Here is a 25,222-nt window from a genome sequence, read left to right as displayed (position 1 = left end):
TTTATTTTATTTAGAGAGCTTTCATTAAAATGAAATCTAAAATACATAATTATCTAACTTTCCACCCACGTGAACGTATTTTTAAAATAAATTTTACTTCCGGGATCGTTACTGTCATCATGGTGTCACGTTCTTATCACGCGAATCAAATAGGTTGTACTTACTAGGGTAAATAAAACGGTATATAGAAATAAAACCAAGTTTATTGACATTAAATCCCTAGCAAGTACATAGATCGGATCTCTGGGTCGCAGGTAATTTGATACTGGCTGAGCACCCTTGGTGCAGTAGGAAAACTACCACTTCCCTGTAACTCTTCCCACGACGACACGGGGTACACCGGCGCGCGCAGCAGGGCAGCAGAAACGGTGGGGTAAGTACAGGACCGAAAGTGGATCCAGCGGGTTGTAGAACCCGAAAGGTGAAGCGGTAGAGGTAAGTACAGGACCGGTAGTGGGTCCTGCGGTTGTAGAACTCGAAGGGTGAAACGGTGCAGGTAAGTACAGGACCGGTAGTGGGTCCAGCGGTTGCTGAACTCGAAGGGTGAACCCTGGAACCCGGAATTAGTCATTTCAAGAATTGTCCGAATTCCCCGTCTGACTGCCACATGCCGATTCCTTAGCTTGATTGAAGATGGGAAGTGGATAGCAAGCAAGCTTAGCAATCTAAGATGTGGCTGTCAGCAAATTACACACAATAAAAGTGAATTTAGCAAAATAAATTTAGAAAAAGAACAAAGAACAAGATAAATTTATGGTAGGTAGTTGTTTTTAAAAAACTATCTAACAAAATAGTAAAATTGAATATTTTAAGCTGAATAATTTTAATAGTAACGATATTAAACGTATTTTGTACATTATTATTGTTCCATTTAAGAATTATTTAAACAAGGAAAGTACTTAGGTACAAAGATAACTTTACGTTGGTTAAGTAGAATTAATTTAGAAAAATTGACAATTTAAATGTTGTTTTGAACATAAAAGATTGCTAATTATGATATAAAATAAGCACTAAAGCGTGAAAATACATTTACCCGATGATTATGAAAAATGACAGTCATGCAATGAACAAAGAAAGCATGTACTAGTCTACGTTGATATTTAAACTAATAAAAATAGTAATTGCTACACTTACCCAATTAATGGGGATAACACAACACTATAAATTATTATATCGTAGACAAAATTAGTAAAAAAACGTATTTAAAAAATATACGAGTAATCGAGGTGTTCTCGCTACAAAGGCAGAAGGATTGTGTCGAACATCCGACCGGAAGAGTAACGGCTCGGCTGTGGAATGTAGGTACGGCTACCTACGCAATGTGATAATTATTAAAGTCGTACAATATTAACGGAATTATTTTGTAAATAGATATGTTTTGTTAAATTAATTAGTATATGTTTATTTATGTAATAATATTTTAGTTTTAAGCAGTAGTTTTTAAGTGTTTTCAATGATAACTTTTTGATAGTTCCTAACAGAAAAACAAGAGCAATTACACTCAGTAGTAAAACGCGGCAGGCGTTACAATGGTTTATAAAATGTTTTTTTTTGTTAGTTATCAAAGTCGAACCCCATTAGGGATTACGGGCGTGAGTTTATGTATGTATCAAAGTCGAAAAAGTTGGACAATCTCCCAATCCACTCCACTCCTATTTTACCTAACCTAAAAAAAGCCCTATAATAATAAAATAACATAAAATAATAAATCAGAAGAGCATCTGCGACGATAATTCCGACGCAAATTCAATTTCAAATTTCGAATTAATCGTAGTCGAAATACAACTTGTGGCGGTTATCACGCCGTCCGGAGTGACTTCGTCCGGCTTGCCCAACTTCGTCCGAAGTCCGGTCCGGCCAAGCGGTTCCAATTTCCGCCCACTGGCACTTGCCAATGATTATATACAGCCGATCCCAGCGATTACAGCCTCAATACTGGCTCAACCATCTATGTGGGTAACTGTTGTTCAGGAAACAGTGAAGCACCTATTTTGGAATAGGCTTTTTCTTAATTAAGAATTCCTTAATTGAATGACTAACTGTCGTCAGTATGACGAAAACCATTAAAGTATAATTATGTTACTATAGTTGAGGAGCTCGGTGGCGCAGCGGTAAACGCGCTCGGTCTGCGATTGTTGAAGTTAAGCAACTTTCGCAAAGACCGGTCATAGGATGGGTGACCACAAAAAAAAAGTTTTCATCTCGAGCTCCTCCGTGCTTCGGAAGGCACGATAAGCCGTTGGTCCCGGCTGCATTAGCAGTCGTTAATAACCACCAATCGCACTAGGCCCGCGTGGTGGTTTAAGGCCCGATCTCCCTATCCATCCATAAGGAAGGCCCGTGCCCCAGCAGTGGGGACGTTAATGGGCTGGTGATGATGATGTTACTATAGTGAAAACACAACACAAGACAACTCAGCGTGGTGGAGTATGCTCCATATCCCTTCCGGTTGATAGAGGGAAGGCCTTATAACCAGCAGTGGGTCGTGTATAGGCTTTATGAATGTATAGTAAAAACTAACAAGCATGTCTGAATGTTCCAGATTAATTTTACAATAAAAATCTCTTCATTGTACACAAAAGAAACATATTACGTAAACAATTTGTACAGAAAGCGGACTTATTACTATGGTAGTAATTTCTTTCAAGCAACCTTTAGGTATAGGATTTAATTTCAATAAATGCAATATAATTATATTTATAGGGTGTTAGAAAACTGAGGGATGATTCAGACCACGATTCCGAGTTGATATCAAGTGGAATTTTCCGTTGCAAAAGTATAGAACTGAAAATAATTTAAAAAATACTATCATGAGTTTTCCGACAGGAAATTCCACAATCATGGTCTGAATCATCCCCGTCAGTATTCGTTGCCATGTCAATAACACCCTGTTTATATTTTTTTTTCAGTAATGTTATGGTTTATCAATCTCTAACAATGTTAAACCCATAGAAAATGAAAGTGGTTTTTACCTAGATGTATTTTTTTTCCATACCCACCACGCTTTCCTTTGCGAATATTTACCCTAAAAATGAAAAACAGGATACATTAACGTTTTTAAGACTGTCTGAAACCCCTTTTAAGGTTTAAGGAAACAATATGTGTATGTTCTATTATATTCTTTTCACAATAAGCTTCTTAGTGGACCAACTTAGAGGGAAAAAGAAAACACGTTTTATTTTAATGTTGATATTGGTGCTAATTCCTGTAAATAACATCTAATTTTATTTTAAGTTATATCTGTCATTTTCTTATCCGCCGAAAAGGAAAGGGGCGGGTAATCGACAAGCATAAAATTTATGGAACACACGTCAATTTTAAGCACAAATTTAAACCAACCGTCTAAAAATTTTACATCCGTCAATAACCCGACACAGTTAAGTAGACAGCACGTCAAACGGATTGCATACCAGGGACGTACCTTTTGATTCGCCCGGGTTATTCGTTCATTTACTCATTCTTCCTAAAATTAAGAGCTGTGAATCATCCATCCCTTTCCTTTTTGACGGATATAACTTAAAATAAAATTAGGCGGTGTCTGCAGGAATCGGGGCCATTGTTAGATTGCCATAATAATAATATGTGTATACTCAACAGAATCTTTTTTGATCAACATTATTTATGTACAAATATATTTTTTGAATAATTTCCATTATTTACCAAACGTCTAGCCAGTTTTAGTATAAATAAGCCCAATAGAATTAATTTCCATTAACTACAGTTCCAGAATAAATAACTTAAAAGTCCTGAAAGCCAAGACGTTAAACGTTCTCGTACAATAACTCCTATTGCCAATGCTCTTTGATCAAGAGGACAATTTTGGCAAATTAGAATAGTTACTCCTACTTACGACAACTGTAGAGTCGCTGAATATTCGATACTTAGGTATCGATAGTCTATCGACAATATCATACGATGCTTCTTGACGTAATGATACGACACATACTATTTTTAGACTTCCGTAGTCAAATGGCAAAAACGGAACCGGACATCACATCCACATTTTTCCGAAACTATAAGAACTGTTGAAATTTGGTAAGTAGATGTATTCTGTGAACCGTATTAATATTTTCTCACAAAAATAAAAAAAAAATAAACAATACATTTTGGGGTACTTATTTATTTTTCTTTATTTTACGTATAATACTTTTTTTATTACTTACAAAATTAAATGACTATCATTTGGTGTTTATTATGGATATACGCAATAAATGATATGATTATGATTATATGATACTTACTGATGTTATTTACTAATTATTGTATAAGAAATCTGTGGTCTAGTAGTTACAGCGTTAGGCTCACGGTCTGGAGGTCCGGGATCAATTCCCTATGGGGACATTGTCGAAATCTGAGTCTACCCTTTATTAGGTAAGGATATTGCTGGCAAAGTCCCCTGACTATGTGAAAAAGCACTTTAAGCCATTGATCCCGGCTACTAACTGTAAAACGTCTCCACCAAACGTCGACAGTGGAGCAGCGTAGTGAAGTATGCTCAATACTCTTTCCGGTTGATTGAGGGAAGACCTGTGTCTAGCAGTGGGACGTAAATAGGCTGTTTATGTTATCTGTGTAAGAAACACAGTCAACTATTCTCTTTCATTGGTAAATTCCACTTGACAGACAACATTTTTAATGTTTTCATAAATTGGACATTTCCGACATTTTTACACATACATACATAAACTCACGCCCGTAATCCCTAATGGGGTGGGCAGAGCCACCCGACATTTTTAATTACTAATATTGTCAACCTCTTTCTTAGCAGCACTATTCACTGAACTACACTAAACTTAGGACTAGAAGTTGACTAACTGAATTCAACCATGTTCATAGAAATTACGACTGATAACATCTACTGCGTAAGTTCGTACTAAACTAGTTTGGTCGATCTTGATAAATGCTAAGGAATGGTGGATGAGACAAAGTTGGGTGTAATTACTGTAACTAATCAAGTCATAATTGAAGTTTCGTTAATAAATAATACGTTTATACGTAGACACATAGGATCATGCCTATTTCCCGTTGGGGTAGGTAAAGATCACGGAATTCCACTAACTACGATCCTGACACTACCTTCGCTTCCTCCACTTTCCTCAAAGAATTCATGCAAGCTCGCCAATTTAGTGTACTTACTTATGATCTAGCCTTTCTTCAAAATATCCTGCATCTGATCGCGGTATGTACACTTAAGCCTTCCCAGTTTTCTCTTATAGTATCATATACCTTACGTCTAAGTCTATTTGGCCGCATTGAACCAGATTGATATTCGCTGCATAATACATGATGAATGTTCGACGAATAATTGAGTATATTGACGAATGTACGTATATGTGAATTATTAAGAAGCCTACATGATGCTACAAGTATAAGCTATAGGTGACAATTTTGGATTTGATATTCTTACATAATTATATATCTGATCCCACAACTGGGATCTGCCCAGTGGCTACCCCTAGGTCATTCTAATCATCTCGATTCTGCGCGAATTTCTGCAAGTCTCACCGATAAGCGTTGGTATCTGGTAGTTACTTATTGGAAAAAATGTTTCTTGAAAGAAACAAGAACTCTGCATAGATTATGAATATTTTTTCTTAATGGTTATACGAGTAGATGGTTATTAAAATATTCCGTTGAATATCTATTTGTCTCAATTTGATGCTGACTTTGATGCATAGTTCCTCTGTACTGTAACATGTTGCAAGAGTCCGTTGAACATATGATTAGATTAGCAACATTGTCAGCGTTGTAACATGAATTTTGTCCGCAATCCTCGGAAGTTTCAGCGGGTTCATGATTCGATCAACTATTCGAGAATTCTCCATATTGCGACGTCAAATAGTGAATCATTTGACAAACAATTTCGAGAATTTTTTAAATATTGCAGCAATTATTTACCAAGGTTTTAGTTCTATTTGAAATTATATTTGATATAAAAATAATAATAGGTACCTTAGGTTAAGTTATACTTACATAATAATTATGTTCTCTTTTTCACTTAAGAGTCCTACCTTTGTTGGTACAATTTTTTTAGATTTTTCTATGCCTTAACCTAGCCTTCTTGACTTCTTCATCGAAAACTAGTTTCACTTTCTCTATAGTTTTTGAATCATTTGCTAGATAAGTGTGTTGTGTGCCACTTTTGGCCATATCTACAATTATTATGTGATGATATTGTGATCAAATGCAAATAAAATAATTTTAAGCTCTGTTTGGTCTTTACCTTTCATCCTCACTTTCCTTCTATGTTGTTATTAATAAATTCGTTTCATTTTTAAATTCTTAAACTTTGCGCTTTCTTTTTATTTTGAAACAGGATACAACAACTTTTTTGAACAATTATCCTTCCAAGTTTACAACTGAATTTAATATATCTTTCTAATCGACGTATCTTTGTTCATAGGTTGTACGTGTGTCCGGTTCACGTCGACGTACGGCAAGGAGCGCGGCACGTTCAGCAGCCCCGACTACCCGCGCCCCTACCCCGCGCGCCTCGACTGCCTCCTCTACACGTTCGTCGCCGCACCGCACGAGATCGTCGAGCTTGTCTTCACTGACTTTGACATCTATAAGGAGCATATGAAGTGAGTACCTACCTCTATAATATTACTGTTGTCGCACTTCACTTCACATTTTGGTATTTTTATGAACTCCTCAGTCATTCGAAGTCATTACAACTTAGTTTTCAATTTAGCAACTATACATTTGTATGTACGATATTGTTCATATACATAATTTTGAAGTGATGCTCATTTTATATAACTTGAGAACTCGACATTATTACCACATTATAACACAAGGTTATGTAGAAGTGTAAATCCTCCAGAACCAGGAAAAGTATCGTTAAAATAACGTATCTGTATAAATACTTACGCGTAAAATTTAAAATTATCAATTTGTGAATAAGCTCTAAACTTGTACAGTTGATTCATCATTGGCATTGTATTTCTGACACTAAAATTATTTTAATATACCGCTTTGTATACAACAGATGGACATAATGAGTTGATATCTCTCAATGCATAAATTGTACGATTGATGCATCTGAAATATAGTCTTCCACACCGATCTGTTAGAAGCTACTTTAATACTATTGTCAACTTGTGAAATTGGTCTCCAGGTGCAATTTGCAATTCGATAAGTTGGAAGGGGTTTGCGGGTATTACGGAACTTGACTCTGTTTTACCAGGAACATCGTGTCTCGCTTGGTTAAGTCAAAATTCTACAATTCATGAAACGAGTTTATTAAGAAAGATATAAAATTATATGTTTATAAGAAGGTGAAAGATGTTCTTGATAGATGACTAAATAACAGTGTGAAATAGAAGTTACTATTAATATCAAAGTGTAGTAAGAATACTAGTGATAAAATAGAAAAAAAACTATTTTAGACAGATTCCAATAGATAACACCTAAAATCTATTTCTCATTTTTCTTAGCTTTTCTAAGGCCGCAGAGTTGGCTGCAAAATTTGATGTAGTCGATCATAGGTCGACCTCCTTTTTGAGTAACTGGCGCGTCATCCAAAGCGTAGTCGGCTTCCTTCTCCGTGAACCTGTCACCCCAGGTCATGAGATCATGGCGAATTCTGGAATCAAAAATAGACTTAAAATAGAAAATTGTTTTACTACCTCTTAAAAAAAGTATAAAAATGGAATTACAACACTCATTCCTCAGTGTAACTGCAGCAGAAAAGTTCATTTCAAAATAACCTACTTTTCTAAATTATTAACTTAAAGAAGATAAGATTTTGTTTTAAGAGGACTTATTGGCAAAATAATTAAGTTTTTCATACGGTTTTCCATAACTTTCAATACTTTCCATAGGTACTGTCCATAGCTTTCAGATTATCGACAGCAGCGGTCGTTAAAGAACCGAGTCCAGATCCCTACGCAATTGCAAATTTGTGAAATATGAACGCACATATGACCGAAGTTGATTCTCGGCCGAAACCGTCCATAGCGTCAGAATTTTCAATTGGTGAGATCTTTTTCGAATTTCGAATTAAGTAATCCATAAAAAGCAAAAAAAAAGAAATGCTTCGACTCAAAGCTAAACTCTACAAAAAAAAGTTATATAAAAAGAAAGCTATATAAAGCTATATACTATTGGTTCATCAACGATACTAATAACAGGAGAAAAAAATATATTTTTTATTAATCAATTTGTGACGTCAACCTTCAAGGAAAAAAACATCTGTTAAGCGTGTTGTTGTCGCTACCTGCTCGACAAAGAAATGTTATTGCGACACGCAAACTTCATATCTCCGTCAAAGTAAGAAAGTAAAGTGAGGAAAGTAAAACACAGATTTTTATTTTACTGTCTCGTATATGACCAAAGCGAGAGCACAAAATAAAGTAAAAAAAGTAAGGGAGAGAAAGTGAGAGCGCAGCTCTTAAATAAAGAGAGAGAGAGAGAGATATGACCAAAGAATGCTACCGTATTCATCTTTTCTTAGAGGTTCTCTGAGATTTATACGGCCTAGTCGTAAAATAAATATTGCATTGAAAATTTTAATAAACTTCTACACAGGGTTTAGTATCGTGTGATTTTTTCTTCCTTCAAGGTGAAATATTAAATTTTCGTATGCTGAATATTACGTGGTTGCCGTTTGAACTGACAGACAGACATAACCATCTTGATATTTTTCCTTCGGTAAATTTTCCACGTTAGACTTCAGAATAATATATTAGACGTGGTAATGTTTAAGAATTTCCTGTAGCTTGTTGTAAAGTAGGAATGAAACAAGGAAATACCTATCGTATTTAATTAAAACATTTTAAATGAGTACCTTCTCTTGTTACCTTCTATTATTTTATATTGAGTACCTTCTAAGCATAATAAAGGAACTAACTTTTTTAAAATGCATATTATTTTGGACATAGGACCTAGTTACCGGTCACTATTGCCTGAAGATCATTATAATTATAATGATTTGTACCTCTACCCAACTTAATAAGATATAAAAAGTAGGTAAGTATAGTTACATATTTTATTTATGTAATCGTTAACAATTTTTACATTGTGTTCGACATTATATATAATAATAATAATCCATTTAACATATTTAAACATTTCATGACAAGAACATAACAATTTTACATATACAAAAATAATTAATAACATAAAATTTATAGCAATTAATAATAATTTAAATAGCAAAAACAAAGTAACAATGTCAATGAATTGAATTGAATTAAGCAATAGTGTCAAAATTTCAAAGGTATTTAGATTTAAGGATGTCAAGTTTAATAAAAAAGAAATATATATATATAAAAAAAAATAATACAATAGTGTCATGTTAATTTCATAATCAATTTTCATTGTCATTATAAAATTCATCAACTGTGTAGTAACACTTCTTCAAAAGATATGACTTAAGTTCTACTTTAAATTTTCTAAGATCAGTTATGCTTTTTAGATATATAGGAAGTTTATTGTATAGCTTTACTGCTTGATACTGAGGACAATGCTTAACTATAGTTAAACGTGGATTAAATATGTATGGAAGGTCTTTCCTCCTATTTTAATGACAGTACGTAAGTCAGCAAGTATTAGGTACATCCATACAACCGAATATTACGAAATTCCGTATAAAGAAGAAGTTTGTTATACAAAACAAACCGTTTTCAATTCATTTGCGTTTTAAAACTTATTTATACGTTGCCATCACTCATTTTAGGCCATTTCGCGTCCAATTTTTTTTTTATAAATATTATACAATTTTCATTTTTCCACTCAATGTCATGTGAGAATAAAGATGAAATTTGTTTAACAGAGAAATGTAACTCTAAATCATAGGAGGCAGGACACCCGCAAATACATCATGCGAATACCAGAAAATGTAATTTAATCTTGATCCACATTGTTTATGGATCCCCAGAGAAATATGAGATGCAAAAGTTTACCTACGGATTTTTTCTGTACTATCCTAAATATTGCGTTATTATTTTGCAAGAAACTACTTACACTAGAGAATTTAATAAAGAAAAATACTACGTATAGGGTGCATTACCTCTTCTGGGTCTTACTTTAGTCTTAAATGGATATACGCCGATGAGGAGTAAGGGAGAGAACGCTTGGACTGTGTCTCGTTTGCTCTTATGCGTTTTATATGGAGTGACCGAGGTCTGACTAGAGTTAGATTACGGTGGTAAGAAAGTAAAAAAATGCTAGTGTAAGTACCTGTCAAATCATAATCATCATCTTCCTAGCGTTATCCCGTTTTTCACAGGGTCCGCTTACCTAACTTGAAGATTTGACAGGTCTGGTTTTTTACAGAAGCGACTGCCTGTCTGACATTCCAACTTGTGAAGGGAAAACCAGCCCAATACACGTTAGGTCACATACCTCCGAAAATGCATTTCTCGGGAATGTGGGTTGCCTCACGATGTTTTCCTTCGCCCCTGAGCACGGCGAAACAAATTCGATAATCATTGGTTTAGGCCTGTACGGATTCGAACCTGCTGGGCTACGGCATTTTCGGCAGTATACCCTTGAAATATATTTCCAAAATAGAAGTATTTTAGACACCGATACTTTGACTAGGTACCATTAAAATCAATCAATGCAACGAAAACACGTCAAATTCACCAGAATCCAAAATTTTTGTAGAATGGCGAATTCTGGAATCTAAAATAGAAAATTGTTTAAGTATTTAAAAGTTTACATCGTTCAAACTCGGCAAATACAATTCATGAATTTATGTGAATAATTAAATAATTTTATAAAACAGGGCTAAGTAAATAGTTCGCATGACTCTTGCGTGTCATACGCCTCTATTGTGCTGCAAGTTCTGAATAACAACACCACAATGTAATAACAAGACTACTCTATCAACATTACTAGCTTTTGTTTTTCATTTGCCCTAATATCGCCTTCTTTCGAAGCAAATTGGTTTAAAATATACTTTACGTAATATGGTAACCGTCTCACTTCTCTAATGCAAGTTGTCTGGCGTCAGAAGCGTGTAGATGAGATATTGCTCAAGTAGGGCACTATAGAAAATAAGATACTTTATTTTATGTCTGATGTCATACTTAAATTAATTATTATGCGGGGATGGAGTATATTACTTATACGTTCGCCAAGTTAGCACGTTTGGATTTTAGGCCTCTGATTATTTTATTTTTTATAATATAACTATAGTAGATACACTCAATGCTCGACAGCTACGTTTATGTCCTATGTAATAGGGGTCGAGCCTAATGCCATAAACCAATTTATAATGCCATATATTTTTTTAACCATAGGTTTTATTGTCCCAAATAAAATCCAGTCTATAACTTGTAGCCGAAATAATTCGTGTAAAAGTGAATTTTGGCAAAGTTGTAGGGAATGGTGTTATAAACAATACTAAAAGGACTGTTTAGTGGGGATGGAGATAACGGGATGGGGGATTTTTTTTTTGTTTTTTGTTTGTATCTCTGAAACTATTACAATTACTTCTACATTAATTACCTACAAAAAAATCTATAAATTCGGTCTTAATCAATATTTAATATAAGTTATGTAATACATTACGATTCAAAGTGTTACTATGTTACGTACTAAATAAATATATTTTTTAATTTGAATAGCCTTGCCACCAGGTTTGAACCCGGACCGAACCCATGTTCGTTCACTGACTTCACAGCCCATATGAGAGAAGAAAAATATCCAAATACTGTCTTATACGTACCCATTAGAATGGTTACATTATATTAAACAAACCAGCTCTATAAATATATAGCTTTGTTTGCGATAGATTGCTTAACAATACATGTTCGGTAAATTCTAACTTTTCAAGCACAAACTTGAAGCGAACTTGGATAGCAAGCCTCAATACCGGTGAGATTAGATAACTTCGCCTATTCTCCTTCAGGCTAAGTTATTACTTATTACTTAACCGGTGGTGTAAAATTAATTATTGGTTTCTTCCTTCTTAAGTACTTGGGCAATGCTTGGTTATTTGGGTCTTAACGTGAATATCAGGAACGGCTGAGAGTTGTCTCGCTGAAGATTTTGGGTCTGTCTACCAGGATAAAGATATGGGTATGAATTTATGATAATGTTACAAATGATAGATATATCAGTTTCTCTGTGATTTTTCGTGATTTAAGTGTCCTGTTTCTTGTTATTTTTCTTGACTCTTTATATAAAAATGATTCACATCAAGATTTTAACTAAGAATTACTAACAAAATATTTTCAACGATTCACATCTGACTAACATAAAATATGGGTCCTTAAACTACTAGAAAATAAATATTATATATCGGAAAGTGCTTCATTATAATCCCTACATTAAAAGCTTATGAAAATTATGATCCACGAAACGTACCTCTCTTCAGAAATAAATCCAGAGTTGTCTCTATCCCATCGAGATAGCGCATCGACGAGGGTTTCCTCTGAATCAAGTTCAAGTGTCTGGTAACCAAGAAGATGGACGAATCCATCGAAATCTAATGGAGCTGGTGCCTGTAAAGGAAAATGAAAAATTGATATATTATTTCGCATATTTGATTTTGCTAGAAATCAGAATCATTTATTCAATGTAACATATCACACACGCACACACAGAACCCAAAGGCTGGCAGCTACTTTTGTCAAAGGGTTGGTTTAGCTGTTCAAAGGGGAACGCTCCCAGTATTTTGGGTACTTTGGCTCGATATGATGCTTCGGAGGAGTTTTTCTATTTGTAGATAACTTTGTGTTTGTTTTGTGTTTAATAAATAATTTATATTTATATCATAGATAAAGTTGTCGAAGGTCAGTTTAACATTTTTGAATCTACGTCATTTCGCAAGGTGTTACGGCTGAGGAGAAGAAATTATAAGTAACTGCGCGTCCCTTATCCTGGCACTGCCATTACAACGGATCAGGCCTTCGACTACAAAGAAAAAACGTCGAAAATCTATCAAAACCTGTCGTCATACATCAGAATTTGTCGGTCCGCTGCTAAAAAAATACAAACATTCCTCGGGTAGTATAACTTACGTTACACTTCATCTTACTTGTAAGTGCAGAACAGATTAATATTTTGACAATAACAACGGTACACGCCATTATATCATTCAAATATAAATATACAAAATAATGTTTATGTTATCCTGTCCTTCATTTGGCAAGGACAGTGCAGGCTGAATCACCTGATTGTCCCAAAAAGTAAGACGATTCCGTACGTCGTAAGGCACGTCAAGATGTTCGTCCCGGGCTAATAGCCCAAAAAACCACCACCAACCCACAGCGTGGTGGAGTATGCTTTATATCCCCTCGGTTGATTAAAGGGAAACCTGAGCCTAACAATAGAAGGTATATAGGCTGTTTATTTTATAAAATATCCTTTGTAGAAAAGCAATTGTATAAACAACTGCATTTCAACTTCCACGTTCCTTGGAAATCCTTACACGAGTTCCAAATTCAGTGTAGCGGGTAAAGGTAATGACGATTACACCAAGCTCCCCAAAAGTGCTTGTTCACTCTTATTTGGGACAGACCGAAATCACAATGATAAGAACCCAGATTATGTGAGCTTTTGTTTTCATAGGAACCTAATTGAATTTTCTGTCAGTCCATAAACATTTTTTGGTTTATAAAATGGACTAACGAAATGTGATGGTTTATGGAAATATCTTCTTACGTATAACGTATTATGGTATAAAAGGTGGACATCACATTATTTTGAATTTTGAACACCACTGTAACAAATATAAAACAATACACGGAATAACACGTAACTTACAATTAAAACAAGTAATAAAAACAACGAACACAAGAGAGTGCAAATAAATAGACAGTACACATTACAACAAATTCTAACTGAGTAGACTACTTATCAGTGGACACGATAGGCCACAATCGATAATTTCAAAAAATACTAACAATAGTATTTACAGACTATCAATAGTATCGATAATTTAGTATCAAACAATCGATTATACGTACTATTGAATAGACGAATTGATGATCTTATAGTGTAGATTTAAGTGGCTGTAAATACAAGAATCGAGATTTTAAATTAGGTAAATTTTTTTACAAGAAATATTTAGACATAAATTCTATTTCGATACTCCAGAAAATAGCAAATATTACATTAAGATTACAGAAAGACAAAGAGTGTATATTCGTGAACAGTATAATATTTTTTGGAAAACTAAACTGTTTCCTTTTAGGTAACGTAAAGAAAAGAGGAAAATGATAGATTGATTTTTATAAATATTATATAAGTTGCTAACTATGAAAACAGAAATTTTGTGGGATTATGACATAAAATTTGTTTAATTTAATATAACTGTTAGGCTTCTGTCATTCATTACATTTCTGTACCAACAATCATAATAGATGTAAATGTAGATACGTGTGTTGTGTTGATGGTCATCGAAATGGACACAATATTACTTGAATTTTAACGGGATTATTGATTTTTCCCCAATTAACCTTCATCCGAAAATAATTGGGGTGGCACCGAACCGTTGTATGAGATTTTCTTTATTTATAATGGCTTTGTGAACGCGGGTTTGTAAACTGTATTTATAATAACAAGCTGTCTATTCTATTATGGTAATTGTATAGTACACACGCAGCCAGCTAGCCTATTTTATTGATTTACTCATATGACCAATACTCGACGACTATAACTGCAGCTATCATGGGTTTTTCTTGTATTGTGTTAGTAATTTCTATATTGTAATAAATATACGCTAGAGTATATAAAATGTAGGCTTCAGTTATAAAGTACAGCTAAATATTTCACGGCTTTTTCATCAGTAGTTTTATCGAGTAGTCTTACCAATTGAATTACTGGGAATATCTCAATAAATGCATACAAACTTGCTGCAAAAATCGTTTAATATTACAAACAACAATACTCGAACTAACTCCAAGTAGGGCGTAAAGCTGTATGCATAGATAGTATTGCGGTAAAAATGTAAATAAAATATTCACGACTAAGCATTTTGGAAAGAGTTTTGCTAAATATTTGCTTTGACAGGGATGGAATGTGTCCGCATGTTATAATTTTGCGGTCGGAAATTGGGATTGCGGAAGATGACAATAAAAACGAATAAAATATAGTATTGGCAAGAGTATCAACAGATGTTTTAGTAGAAAATATCTGGAAAACAGCCAGTTGAAGAAGATACAGAACTTAGCTTCATGCCACGTACTGAGGAAGGTAGCTAAGTATTTAGCTCCGTTGATTATAATTCCAATCAACGAATTCTCGAAGAAAATCTTTGGAGGTCTTTAAAACGAAATAACAAAAAACTTATGTAATTAACTTTCACATAATTATCGATTTTCCTCTTTAATAAAAGTAGGTTCACATACCTACTGTATATTCCACTATTGCGTCACACGTCTACACTATTTATAAGAACGAATCAATATTCGTAGAGTATTAAGGCAAACACATCTTAACAACAAGCTATAAACACACGAACGACCTAAATACTCTAAAAGCGTGCCCAAACAAATCACTCTAAAGGTCTGAACAAAATTGATCCTCCCTATAATGCTGGGACAATGTCCTGTCCCATACCCCCGTCACCACACCGGATTGACATGGGCTTCCGATTCTTAGACAGCTTCGTTTACAAATTTTAACTTCACTAACAATGCTTAGAAGTTTAAAAGAAAAGCAAAGTTTATATCTGGTAAGACCAACAATGGTGAATAGGCTCCCAATGTTCCACAAATGCGAATGAATTATTTCGCCGTAGAGGCTTATTTAAAAGTAGCTTTCAGTATTAGTCTCAGGTATTAGCATTGTTTCGTTTTTTGTCGACTTTATTTTCTGTTCTTTTGGAATTGTGTGGCGAGTTATTTTTATTCCATGTTTTGCAAGAACTTGGCAACTGATAATCCCTTCTTCGTCTTATATACTTATTATTATTAGTATGCTGCTTATTATACGGCTAAATGACACTAAATTAAAAGGCGGTATCAAAGTCTGTACATCGTTGATAGGCCCTCATATCCGATGACCGTTTTGGTTACGTCCTAACTTGTGTTGCCGGATAAAGGATTAACAATTAATCAATCAATATGGTATAAAAAAATCAACTATAAACTCTGTTTTTACAGTTTTCTTTTCTTCTACTACTTTCTTAGCAACACTGGAACTCTTACCTTAGCACTATACTTCTTTTTATCATAATATGGTCAATAACTAGAAATGCTACTTACAATATTTCTTTTTTGTCTGCATGTTTGATATTTTCTTATCTGTTCTCTTTGGTTTTATCTTACTCAAATACTTACTTTTAACTTAATCTTAAATAGAATAGAATAGAATAGAATAGAAAAAGTTTATTATAAAAGGACGCCACACACAAAAAAAAGTCAACAACATCATATCAAATTTCCACTAAAACAATTACAAAAAAGCAAGACGGATGTTTGTCGAAATGACCATAAGGTGGTGGTGGACGTCCTGAGATAAAAGGGCCTCACTCAGCACAAGTCGCGGCGTGAACCACGACGCTGGTATTATGTGGACCCTGTTAGGTGACGCACGAACATCGTATTCCATAAACATGTGTTAATGGTGTGTATATTCAAATTCAATTCAAAAATATACATTATAATATATACCAAATTATTTTAATAGAATTAGAGTGTACATAGACAAATATTATCGCAAAGATGTATACGTAAATACTTAAGGTTAGAATAAAAAAGAAAGTTATTAATATAGGTAAAACTAGTAAACAAATGTAATAATATAAACAAATACGAATTCCATGAATGTGTATTGTGTAGTCTGTCTTAGTACCTATCTATCGCGCGCGCCGCACCCCGATTCTAGCTCGGTCGGTAAAGTAGTTTGGTTACTACTAGTACTTACTTATAAACAAAATATTTTTTTCCATTCGACCGCCGCGCTGCCGAACGGGCACGACGTGTTCCCAAAGTAAAGCGAAATTATAAATTTGTAATAGAATTGCGTATATTAATTAAAAAGAAAAAATAAAGTGAATCAAATAAAGCAAATATACATTAACCAAATAAGAAACAATAAATTAAGTACGTCCAGTACACTCAACAACATCCAAAGTAAATAATGGAAACGTGCAGTCGTTTGAAAACCCCAATAAACAAATCCATGAGGTAAGCCAAAACAAAATATAGTGTTTTATGCTTAATGTACCCACCTATACCATCCACTAATATTGAATAAGTACGCACTTTTTATTTTTGATTGACGGACAGTATAATTAAGCCTGTGTATAATATTGCCATTACTTTTCAGACCATGCAAACATTACCCGACGGAAAATAATAATAATCATGACAAAGGTTGTGTCGCCGCATCCAGCCCGCTAGGAGGACTGCGCCACGTTGACGTGTCGAAACCAATTAGGTAAAATTTTAATTAGCTTAATAGCTGCATATCTAGGAGATAGCATTTGTACTTTGATTTAAAGCTGTAAATTGTTTTCAGACTACGAAACGGCGGCGGCAAATCGTTCCAGCACTTGGATGCGGCGAACCTGAAACTGCCACGAAAAGCGGTGGTGCGGTGACGAGGCACCGCGAGTGAGTAGTACGACGCACGGGTCCTGGCAGCAGTCACGTCGCGGGACCAAACTAGTTTGTCCGCAAGATATGGCGGTAATTTAAAATTAACTATTCCGAACATCAGCGTTGCAAAATGAAACTGTCTGCGATATTTCATTTTTAGGATTCTAGCCTTGTTTATGTAAGGTGTTACGTGTGTGCGGGGAGGAATTTTGAAGCAGAATCTAGCGCAAGCATTCTGTACTCTCTGAACCAGTTTTTGTGAGCGCGCCAGAAGCCGAGGCCCATACACAGCGTCCATATAATTAAATTTAGAGAGAATTAAAGAGTCGCATAGTTTGATTCGAATGGGAGTACTTAAATATTCTCGAATTTGGTACATTACTTTCAGTCTGTAAAAACAGTTGCTAGCAGTATTCGTAATGTGCTTTTCAAAAAGTAACTCTTCGTCCATTAGCAACCCTAGGTTTCGCGATTCAGACACTCGCTGTACCACTTCGCCCCGAATACTAACGTTCAACCCTTGACGCGTAATACCGTCTATCTGTTGTTTAGTTCCAAGAATCATATACTTCGTTTTACTTGCGTTAAGTACTAGGGTGTTCGCTTCTGCCCAGGTTGCAACACGTTCTAAGTCTTCTTCTAGCCTAATTTCCGCCAGACGAGTATCACAAGGCTTACATGAAGTGTAAATCTGTATATCGTCGGCGTAAACGTGGAATTTACAGTTCTTTATTTGTTTCACCACATCGGCGCTATAAATAATGAACATAAGAGGACCCAGTATTGATCCTTGCGGAACTCCCCTTTTGACGGTTTTAGAGTCCGACCTGACAGATGAACCGTCCTCGTTGCACAATTCGACAATTTGGGCTCTGTTTTCAAAATAGCTACTAAACCACTTTATGCTGTCTATGCTAAATCCGTAATAGTGTAGCTTCGACAATAGCATTGGAATATTTATACAGTCGAAAGCCCTGGAGAAGTCCAGCAGAGTCAGCAAAGTCCCCTCACCATTGTCACGCGCAGCCAGTATATCATCTACAACATGTAGCAAGGCAGTCGTGGTGCTATATCCCTTCCTGAACCCCGACTGTACGTAAGGTAGTATGTTATTCTTTTCCAGAAATTTTGTAAGCTGCAAGGCAACTACTTTTTCTAATATTTTGGACATACATGGTAGGATACTGATTGGACGAAGATCTTTCAATTCTGTGGCATTTGAAGATTTTGGTATCGGTTTTACCAATGCCTTCTGCCATAATGTAGGATACGTATTTGTTACTATGGAGCAATTAATTATATTGGTAATCACAGTCAACGTATCAGGCAGGGTAAGCAGTAGCATATCCAGCGAAATACCATCCATTCCAACAGCATTCGTTTTAATATTACGGACGACTTTCATAATATCACTTTCTGTGACCTGGCTTAAAGTAAATGTGTCGGACACACATTGATGACATTCGAAATAAGTCAATTGGGATATTTTTACATTATCGCTACCGGGTACATTTAGAAAATAGTTATTTATTTCGTTTGGGTCCTGGAAAATATTTGCTGGCAATTCGGGCCTACTTTTAATTCTCACATTTTTTTTAATATGTTTCCAAAGCGTACGCGAGTCATTTTCAGTGGAGTTAATATAATGTTCGAAGTATGCCTGCTTTTCCATATACAATGCCTCACTCACTAGCTTTTTTAAATCTTTATAGTATTTTTTATGGATTTCCTGCTTAGTAAGTCGAGCCCTGGTATGTGCCTGGTCCCGCTTCTTCATCATAAGTTTTATGTTATACGTTATCCACGGGTACTGTTCGCACTTTACTGATACGGTTTTGACGGGAGCATGGATATCGAACAAGTATGAAATCATTTCACTGTAGATGGTGACCATGTCATTTACATTTGTTAAAGAACTAACGTTGGTTCAATATAACGATGACAGATCTTTATTGAACATATTCAGATCGATGTCCCGTAATGACCTTCGCGTGATTCGACATGGCGCGGGTTTACATTTGGGGATATTTATTAAACATGTAAGGAATGCATGTCTTCCTAGTTCAGGGACATAATAGACATCAACAGAGCTCCCCTTTACATCTGTACAGACCAAATCGATGAGAGTCTCGCTGTGGCCAGTGAAGTGTGTTGGCTCAATAACAAGTTGATTTAAATTGTAACAGCTTAGGAAAGTATTTAACTTCTTGACGGAGCCGTCTCGATCAGCGACGTCCAACATATCGACATTGAAGTCCCCAAGCAGTACTGTATGATCACTCCACGAAAATGTAGACACAGTCTCGGACAGCGCCCCCAAAATCAAGTCTACTGTTACCCATTGTGGGCGGTATGCAGTGCCTATAACGACTTTTTTGCCGTTAACTGTAATAGCGAGCCACATCTGCTCGACACAACCAGACGGCGGGTGAGGCAGCACGCGGGCGGAGACGCCGCGGCGTATGTAGAAGCCGACCCCGCCACCGCGCTTGCGTTTGCCCGGCGGCCGCGGCTCGTGCCGCAGCCGGTAGCCCGGCACGGCGGGGGCGCACCCCTCCCGGCCTTCCTTCAGCCACGTCTCGTTAATAGCCATTATGTCTACGTCGTGTCGGTCCATAGCCACTAGAAATTCGTCATGTCCCGTTCCCAAAGAGCCAGCATTAAACAAACCAACTTTTAATTTGCGTGTTACAATCATTTTAAACACATTAAACCGGTGGTATACCCATATTCATTAATAATAATGAGGAGTGTGATTAGAGTTGATCGTGTTAATATATTTGTAGCGTAGTTTAAATGTGGTGTTGCTGTGTTCTTTCTTGTCTGGGTATGAACATGTATGTAATAAATGTATAATAATATTATTTGTATATAGGATAAATTAAGTGATATTAGGCATATACGATATAATAGCAAAAAACAAATATAAAGAATAATTTTCCATTCAATCCGCTCGGATATCCCCACCTGACCAAATGAGTCATAACGACTTTGTAAAGATACAATACACACACAAATAGTAACAAACAGTAAACAATGAACACCAGTAAACGACAGCAAAATACATTCAGTACAACCGGAAAATATCGTTACTTCATAATAACGGCTTCTTCCTTGCTGTAGCCGGGACCAAAAACCGATAGAATGTCGGCTTCCGATCGGATTCGGTGTCCAGCGGATCCAGATGCTCGACGACAATATATTTTTCCGTCTCTTGACCAAACAAACCGCCAGTCCAACCGGTTTGCTGCTTCGCGAGCCCGGTAGAAAAGGTGGCGATTAGTTTTGGTCAATCGTTCGTTGACGTAAAATCGTTGCGGGGCACCCTGCAGGCCGAGCCCCTCGGTGGTGGTAGTGCGGCGCACGCGCGCTGCTCGTAGCAGCGCATCGCGGGGCGCGCGGCGAGCTAGTCGCACGACGATGGCGCGCGGCCGCGGCGCTGCTCCCCGCTCCGCCGCGCGGGTGACTCCCACCCGGGCACAGCTCACCACTTCACGCTCGTCCAACGTCACACCAAGCTTGGCAGCGCAAAGAGCAAACAGGTGGACAGGGTTTTCTCCACCTACCTCTGGAATACCAGATAGCTCCACATCATTTAACAGGAGCTCCTGGTCCCTATCGTTAAGCTCCATTTTTAGTTGGGCGACTGTAGACTCCAGCGCCTTGACCACCCCACCAGCCTCCCCACCCTTCCTCTGCTCCAACTCCATCAGGCGAGTCTCCAGCTTGTCGAGACGCGCATCGCAGGCACCGACCGCCATCCTGAGCTCCTGCATATCCTGTCGGAATGCACGAATCTCGCCACGCGTTTGCCGCATCTCCTCCCGGAACTGCCGAAACTCCAGAGCTAGCTCGGACTCCCGGAACTCTGTGATGGTAGTGTCCAAGGTAGGTCCCGCCTGCGGGCTCTCCCCACACGACTGGTGAAGCGGTGGTGACACGGCAGGGGCTCTTACAGGGGTGCTATCCTGGTTTGCCCTCGGGACTTTGGATGTGCACTCAGGACACTTCCAAGTCCGGCCCGCCACCGCGCCAGCAGGCAAGCCGACACACGCGCGGTGGTACAGCTTTGTGCAGCATGCGCAATTAACGCCATCTACACTAGCCAGAAACTTCCCGCACGCACCGCACTTCGACTTTGACCCCACCATATCGATAGTCTAGTAATGACAATGTTTGCCAATAGATGCTTGTTTGTTTATGTTTGTATTTTGTTTTGACGGTACTTTTTGTATTAAGTTTATGATTACGACCGTGAATAAATAAGTATTATTGATAGTGACTATTTATTGTGGTTTTTCTGGTGTATACACTGCACTGAACACTGTGTCCACAATTAAGGGTAATTATGAACTTGGTAAGTTTATGTTTATTATGATTTGATAGCACAATACACGGTTTTTATATTTCTTTTTGATACAGCAACGGGTACGTGAACACGGTAACACGACGTTCGTGACGTCACCCCTTTTGTTTATCTCACCTCTGACATCATATTTTTTACTGCTTGTTCGTCAACTTTTTCTCCAAGACTGATGAGGGTGCCTCGCAAGTCATTGAAGTCTATACAGCCGTCTCCGTCCAAGTCAAAAAGGAGAAAGGCCTGAAAGTATACATTTTCATATATTTAATAAAAAAAATCTGAAAGATTCTTGTTTAAAACTTTGTTGTTTAAATAGTAAATATTTATTTTTTATTTTTTACTCATCATCGTCAAGGATTTATTGAGATAAACCAGATATCTTAATGAGGACTATTCTGAAATTATAAAGGAAATGGAAAGGAAAAAAATATGTAATAAAATTATATTAAATATGTAACTTCCAAAGTAAGAGACTAGTTTTCAAATAAAACTAGTGCATACATACAAAAATACGCAATACCCTTGAGAAGCATTGTAACAACAACTTTCTATACGATATCCATACAATAAGAATATTTTACGTACCTCTTTGAGTTCAAACACTTTAGTTTCATCGAGCTCGGCTAAAACTTTAGCCGATATAGCTAGGGAATCCCTCGCTCTGGACGCAGATCGTGATCTCGATGGAATTGCTATCTCTGCTCCACTTTCCGATATTATTGAACTGTTGAGAGAAATAGAAAATAAATCCAAAGCTAAGAACCACTTTGTAGGTCATGTCACTGGGTACGTACAACATAAACGAAAAGAAATGTCAAACTGCAATATGTCAAAACAAAGACGAACTGGAAGACGAAAGCTGGAACATAAAAAAGATAAACTGCAACAGGATAATTTGTTTCTTTGTTTTACTAAATAAAACAAATCAAATCGACCACTGAAGAAAATACGTGTTCAGAATGTTTATATAAACAACTTTGCTTTACGACTTTAATTTCGGGCACCTTTTCAATCACTTCCAAATAAAAAACATTTTACGGCATTAAAATGGCGCTTTGTGTCGTTCCCAGCGGCCGGAAATTAAAAATTAGAAGCATTATTTTTTTATGCTCGTGGAAAGTTCATAAAACGGGGTTCGCAGCTTTTAATGTCGCCGTTCGTCGAAAATAACGTGAAAATTGAGGCTAAAGTATTAATTTTCGATTCTCTGAAAAGGGATTGCAGTTTGTCAAGACGCTTTGTCATTGTCACTGACGAGCAAGTAATAATAAGTTCGATCGAAATGTGGATTCAAATACTTTTTAAGTTACTGGGGCTGACAGGACCCCTGTTGTAACCTGAAGGCATGGCTTAACGATTGGTCATGTGTAAATAGCCAGGACTGGGACGTTTACATCATAATAAAAATTATTTAAATTATTATTAAAATTCGTATACATTACGGAAAAAACCAAATAAACGCAAAACACCAAAAACAAACAGTAGTCCCAAGTCTCTTGGGAGATGGAGGACCATACTTAAACAAAAATTTCGTCCGGTTTCTTCCCTAATGCCTTATTACATCAGTAAATTTTCCTTATTGTCACACTAAAAATTTGTGTAAATGTTATCTTTAGAACTTACTCCCCAGCAGAGACACTTTGAAGCAAATTCTCTTTGAATTTTTTTATTTCATCACGAGCCGCTTCTACTTCCGTTTTGCTTCGTCGTCGTTCATCTATCTGTTGAGGAAAGGGAATTTTAAAAGAGACTTAATTATTTTTTAAATACTTTCCCAAACAACAAATCGATTCACGAATTGTAAGGAACCGAACGCTTTTTTATTACTTTTACATTTTATTTTCCGTGCCGAAAATGAAAAGCAAAAGTATTACAATTATATTTGTTACAGATGTCCCCACACATGGGTTGTCCTCTCATACTACATAGGTAAAATACATACAGAAAACAGAGTGAATCAAATGTCAATTTGTTGCAGTTTCAAATGTAACATTGTAATGCGACCAGATAAACGTTTAGAAATTGAACAATTTACAAAACAGAATCAAACACTGTTTTTGAATTAGTTTCATCAGTATAAACCATTAATGTATAATTGTTACTATATATTAACACGTATACACAAAGTAAAACGTTACGGAATATGTTAGAGGTTTCAACTTCGAAGTTGAGGCAAAATTTACCTAATTTGCATTTGTCATACTTGTCAGCGAGGCACTTTCTTACAACAATACAAATAGAATTGAGTTGTATAGCAATTTCTTATTTGAATGTACTTAGTTTGATATAAATTTCTTCGTAAGAAACAAAAACAAAGTTTTCGGTACGCGATGATTACTTATCTCGAAAACACTTTTTTGTGAAATATTGGAGTTATAATTACCTCTACTTCTTTCAGAAGATTTTTCTCGAGTAAGTTTTGCTATAATCATGATTAACAATTCTTATTTATTTGACTTTCAAAGTAATAAGCTTTCGATTGAATTATAAAGTTTGACGCAATACCTTAGGAATAATAATATCATAGCGAGCTATTTTTACTACGCCTGCATTATATATACGTATTTTAATATGAATTTTATTACTTACACCAAAAATAGGTAAGAATGTATAACTTCAAGCAGTACCGCTAAGTAAGTACAAAACGGTAAATGGATAGGTGGAGTATCAACATTTTGCGAAAACCATTCTTTAGCAACAGTGAAATAAAATATCGTACAGCGAGCACTCACTTTGCTTTCAGCCTCGTTGTTATCCAGTTCGTCCATGTCTGAACTATTTTCTTCCAATCTCCTATTTCTTGCAGCTCTCTCGCATATGCGGGCTTTCTCACGACTGAGCTCGCTACTGCACAAATTATAACTACATAAATTTAAAGAGTTTAAATTTACATTGCATTTACCGTCATGAGATAATTATTTATTTCGGTTGGGTGCACGCAGATTTTGAGATAACTGGAGATGTTTTCTCAAACTAATTAATCTTAAGGCCGAAACAGCTCTAAGATTTTCCAGGTCAGTGGACTATGCTTCGTTTGCATGTTTCCACTTGCTTGGATATGGAATAGATGATTGTTGGTTGATCCTCTTGTTAATTTGAGCAAATATGCTCTTGCTCTGTTGTTTAATCGAATGTGAAGTCCCAGTGGCTCAGCTAACATATTGTTTCCAAGTTTAAATTGGCTACACACGTCGATCTTCAATTCTTCGTGGTGAACAAAAGTCGTTTATGTCAGTATATTGTGTTGTTATTTGTTTATGATATAGTCTGTATACAAAAAAAATACTTTGTTGTTTCTGACTGTTGCAAAACAATGCCATTTTTCGTTGTATAACGTAAATCAGTACTTATTAGA

General features: G+C 36.1%; 2 protein-coding genes and 1 long non-coding RNA gene across 3 annotated transcripts in view; 1 reads left to right on the top strand and 2 right to left on the bottom strand.

Annotated features, from left to right (window-relative positions):
* Positions 1–25,222, top strand: part of LOC126370379 (uncharacterized) — a 380,386-nt gene that overhangs the window by 171,417 nt on the left and 183,747 nt on the right. Inside the window, exon 15 of the mRNA XM_050015216.1 lies at positions 6,404–6,584. Within this exon, the coding sequence (XP_049871173.1) occupies positions 6,404–6,584 (181 nt within the window). The remainder of the gene's footprint in view (positions 1–6,403; positions 6,585–25,222) is intronic.
* LOC126370357 (uncharacterized) lies at positions 328–1,523 on the bottom strand. Its single transcript, XR_007566873.1, has 2 exons — positions 1,135–1,523; positions 328–550 (listed from the first exon to the last, which is right to left on the bottom strand). It is a non-coding gene; the product is annotated as an uncharacterized LOC126370357 (long non-coding RNA).
* On the bottom strand, positions 7,287–24,787 carry LOC126370297 (uncharacterized). The gene is made up of 6 exons (XM_050015145.1): positions 24,600–24,787; positions 23,491–23,588; positions 22,453–22,591; positions 21,988–22,107; positions 12,322–12,458; positions 7,287–7,588 (listed from the first exon to the last, which is right to left on the bottom strand). Exons 1-6 carry the CDS (start codon positions 24,633–24,635, stop codon positions 7,420–7,422), a joined length of 699 nt encoding a protein of 232 aa, XP_049871102.1. The 5' UTR covers positions 24,636–24,787; the 3' UTR covers positions 7,287–7,419.

This window comes from Pectinophora gossypiella, chromosome 10 (genome assembly GCF_024362695.1).
Source record: "Pectinophora gossypiella chromosome 10, ilPecGoss1.1, whole genome shotgun sequence".
In the NCBI taxonomy this organism is placed as follows: domain Eukaryota; kingdom Metazoa; phylum Arthropoda; class Insecta; order Lepidoptera; family Gelechiidae; genus Pectinophora; species Pectinophora gossypiella.
This window is presented reverse-complemented; position numbering and strand designations above follow the sequence as displayed.

Coding starts and splice junctions, on each gene's coding strand:
- LOC126370297 (XM_050015145.1), bottom strand. CDS start 24,635: ATGGACGAACTGGATAACAACGAGGCTGAAAGCAAA. Junction 22,108..22,452: donor AAGTGTTTGAACTCAAAGAG/GTACGTAAAATA, acceptor GTATACTTTCAG/GCCTTTCTCCTTTTTGACTT. Junction 7,589..12,321: donor GGATTTATTTCTGAAGAGAG/GTACGTTTCGTG, acceptor TTTTGATTCCAG/AATTCGCCATGATCTCATGA.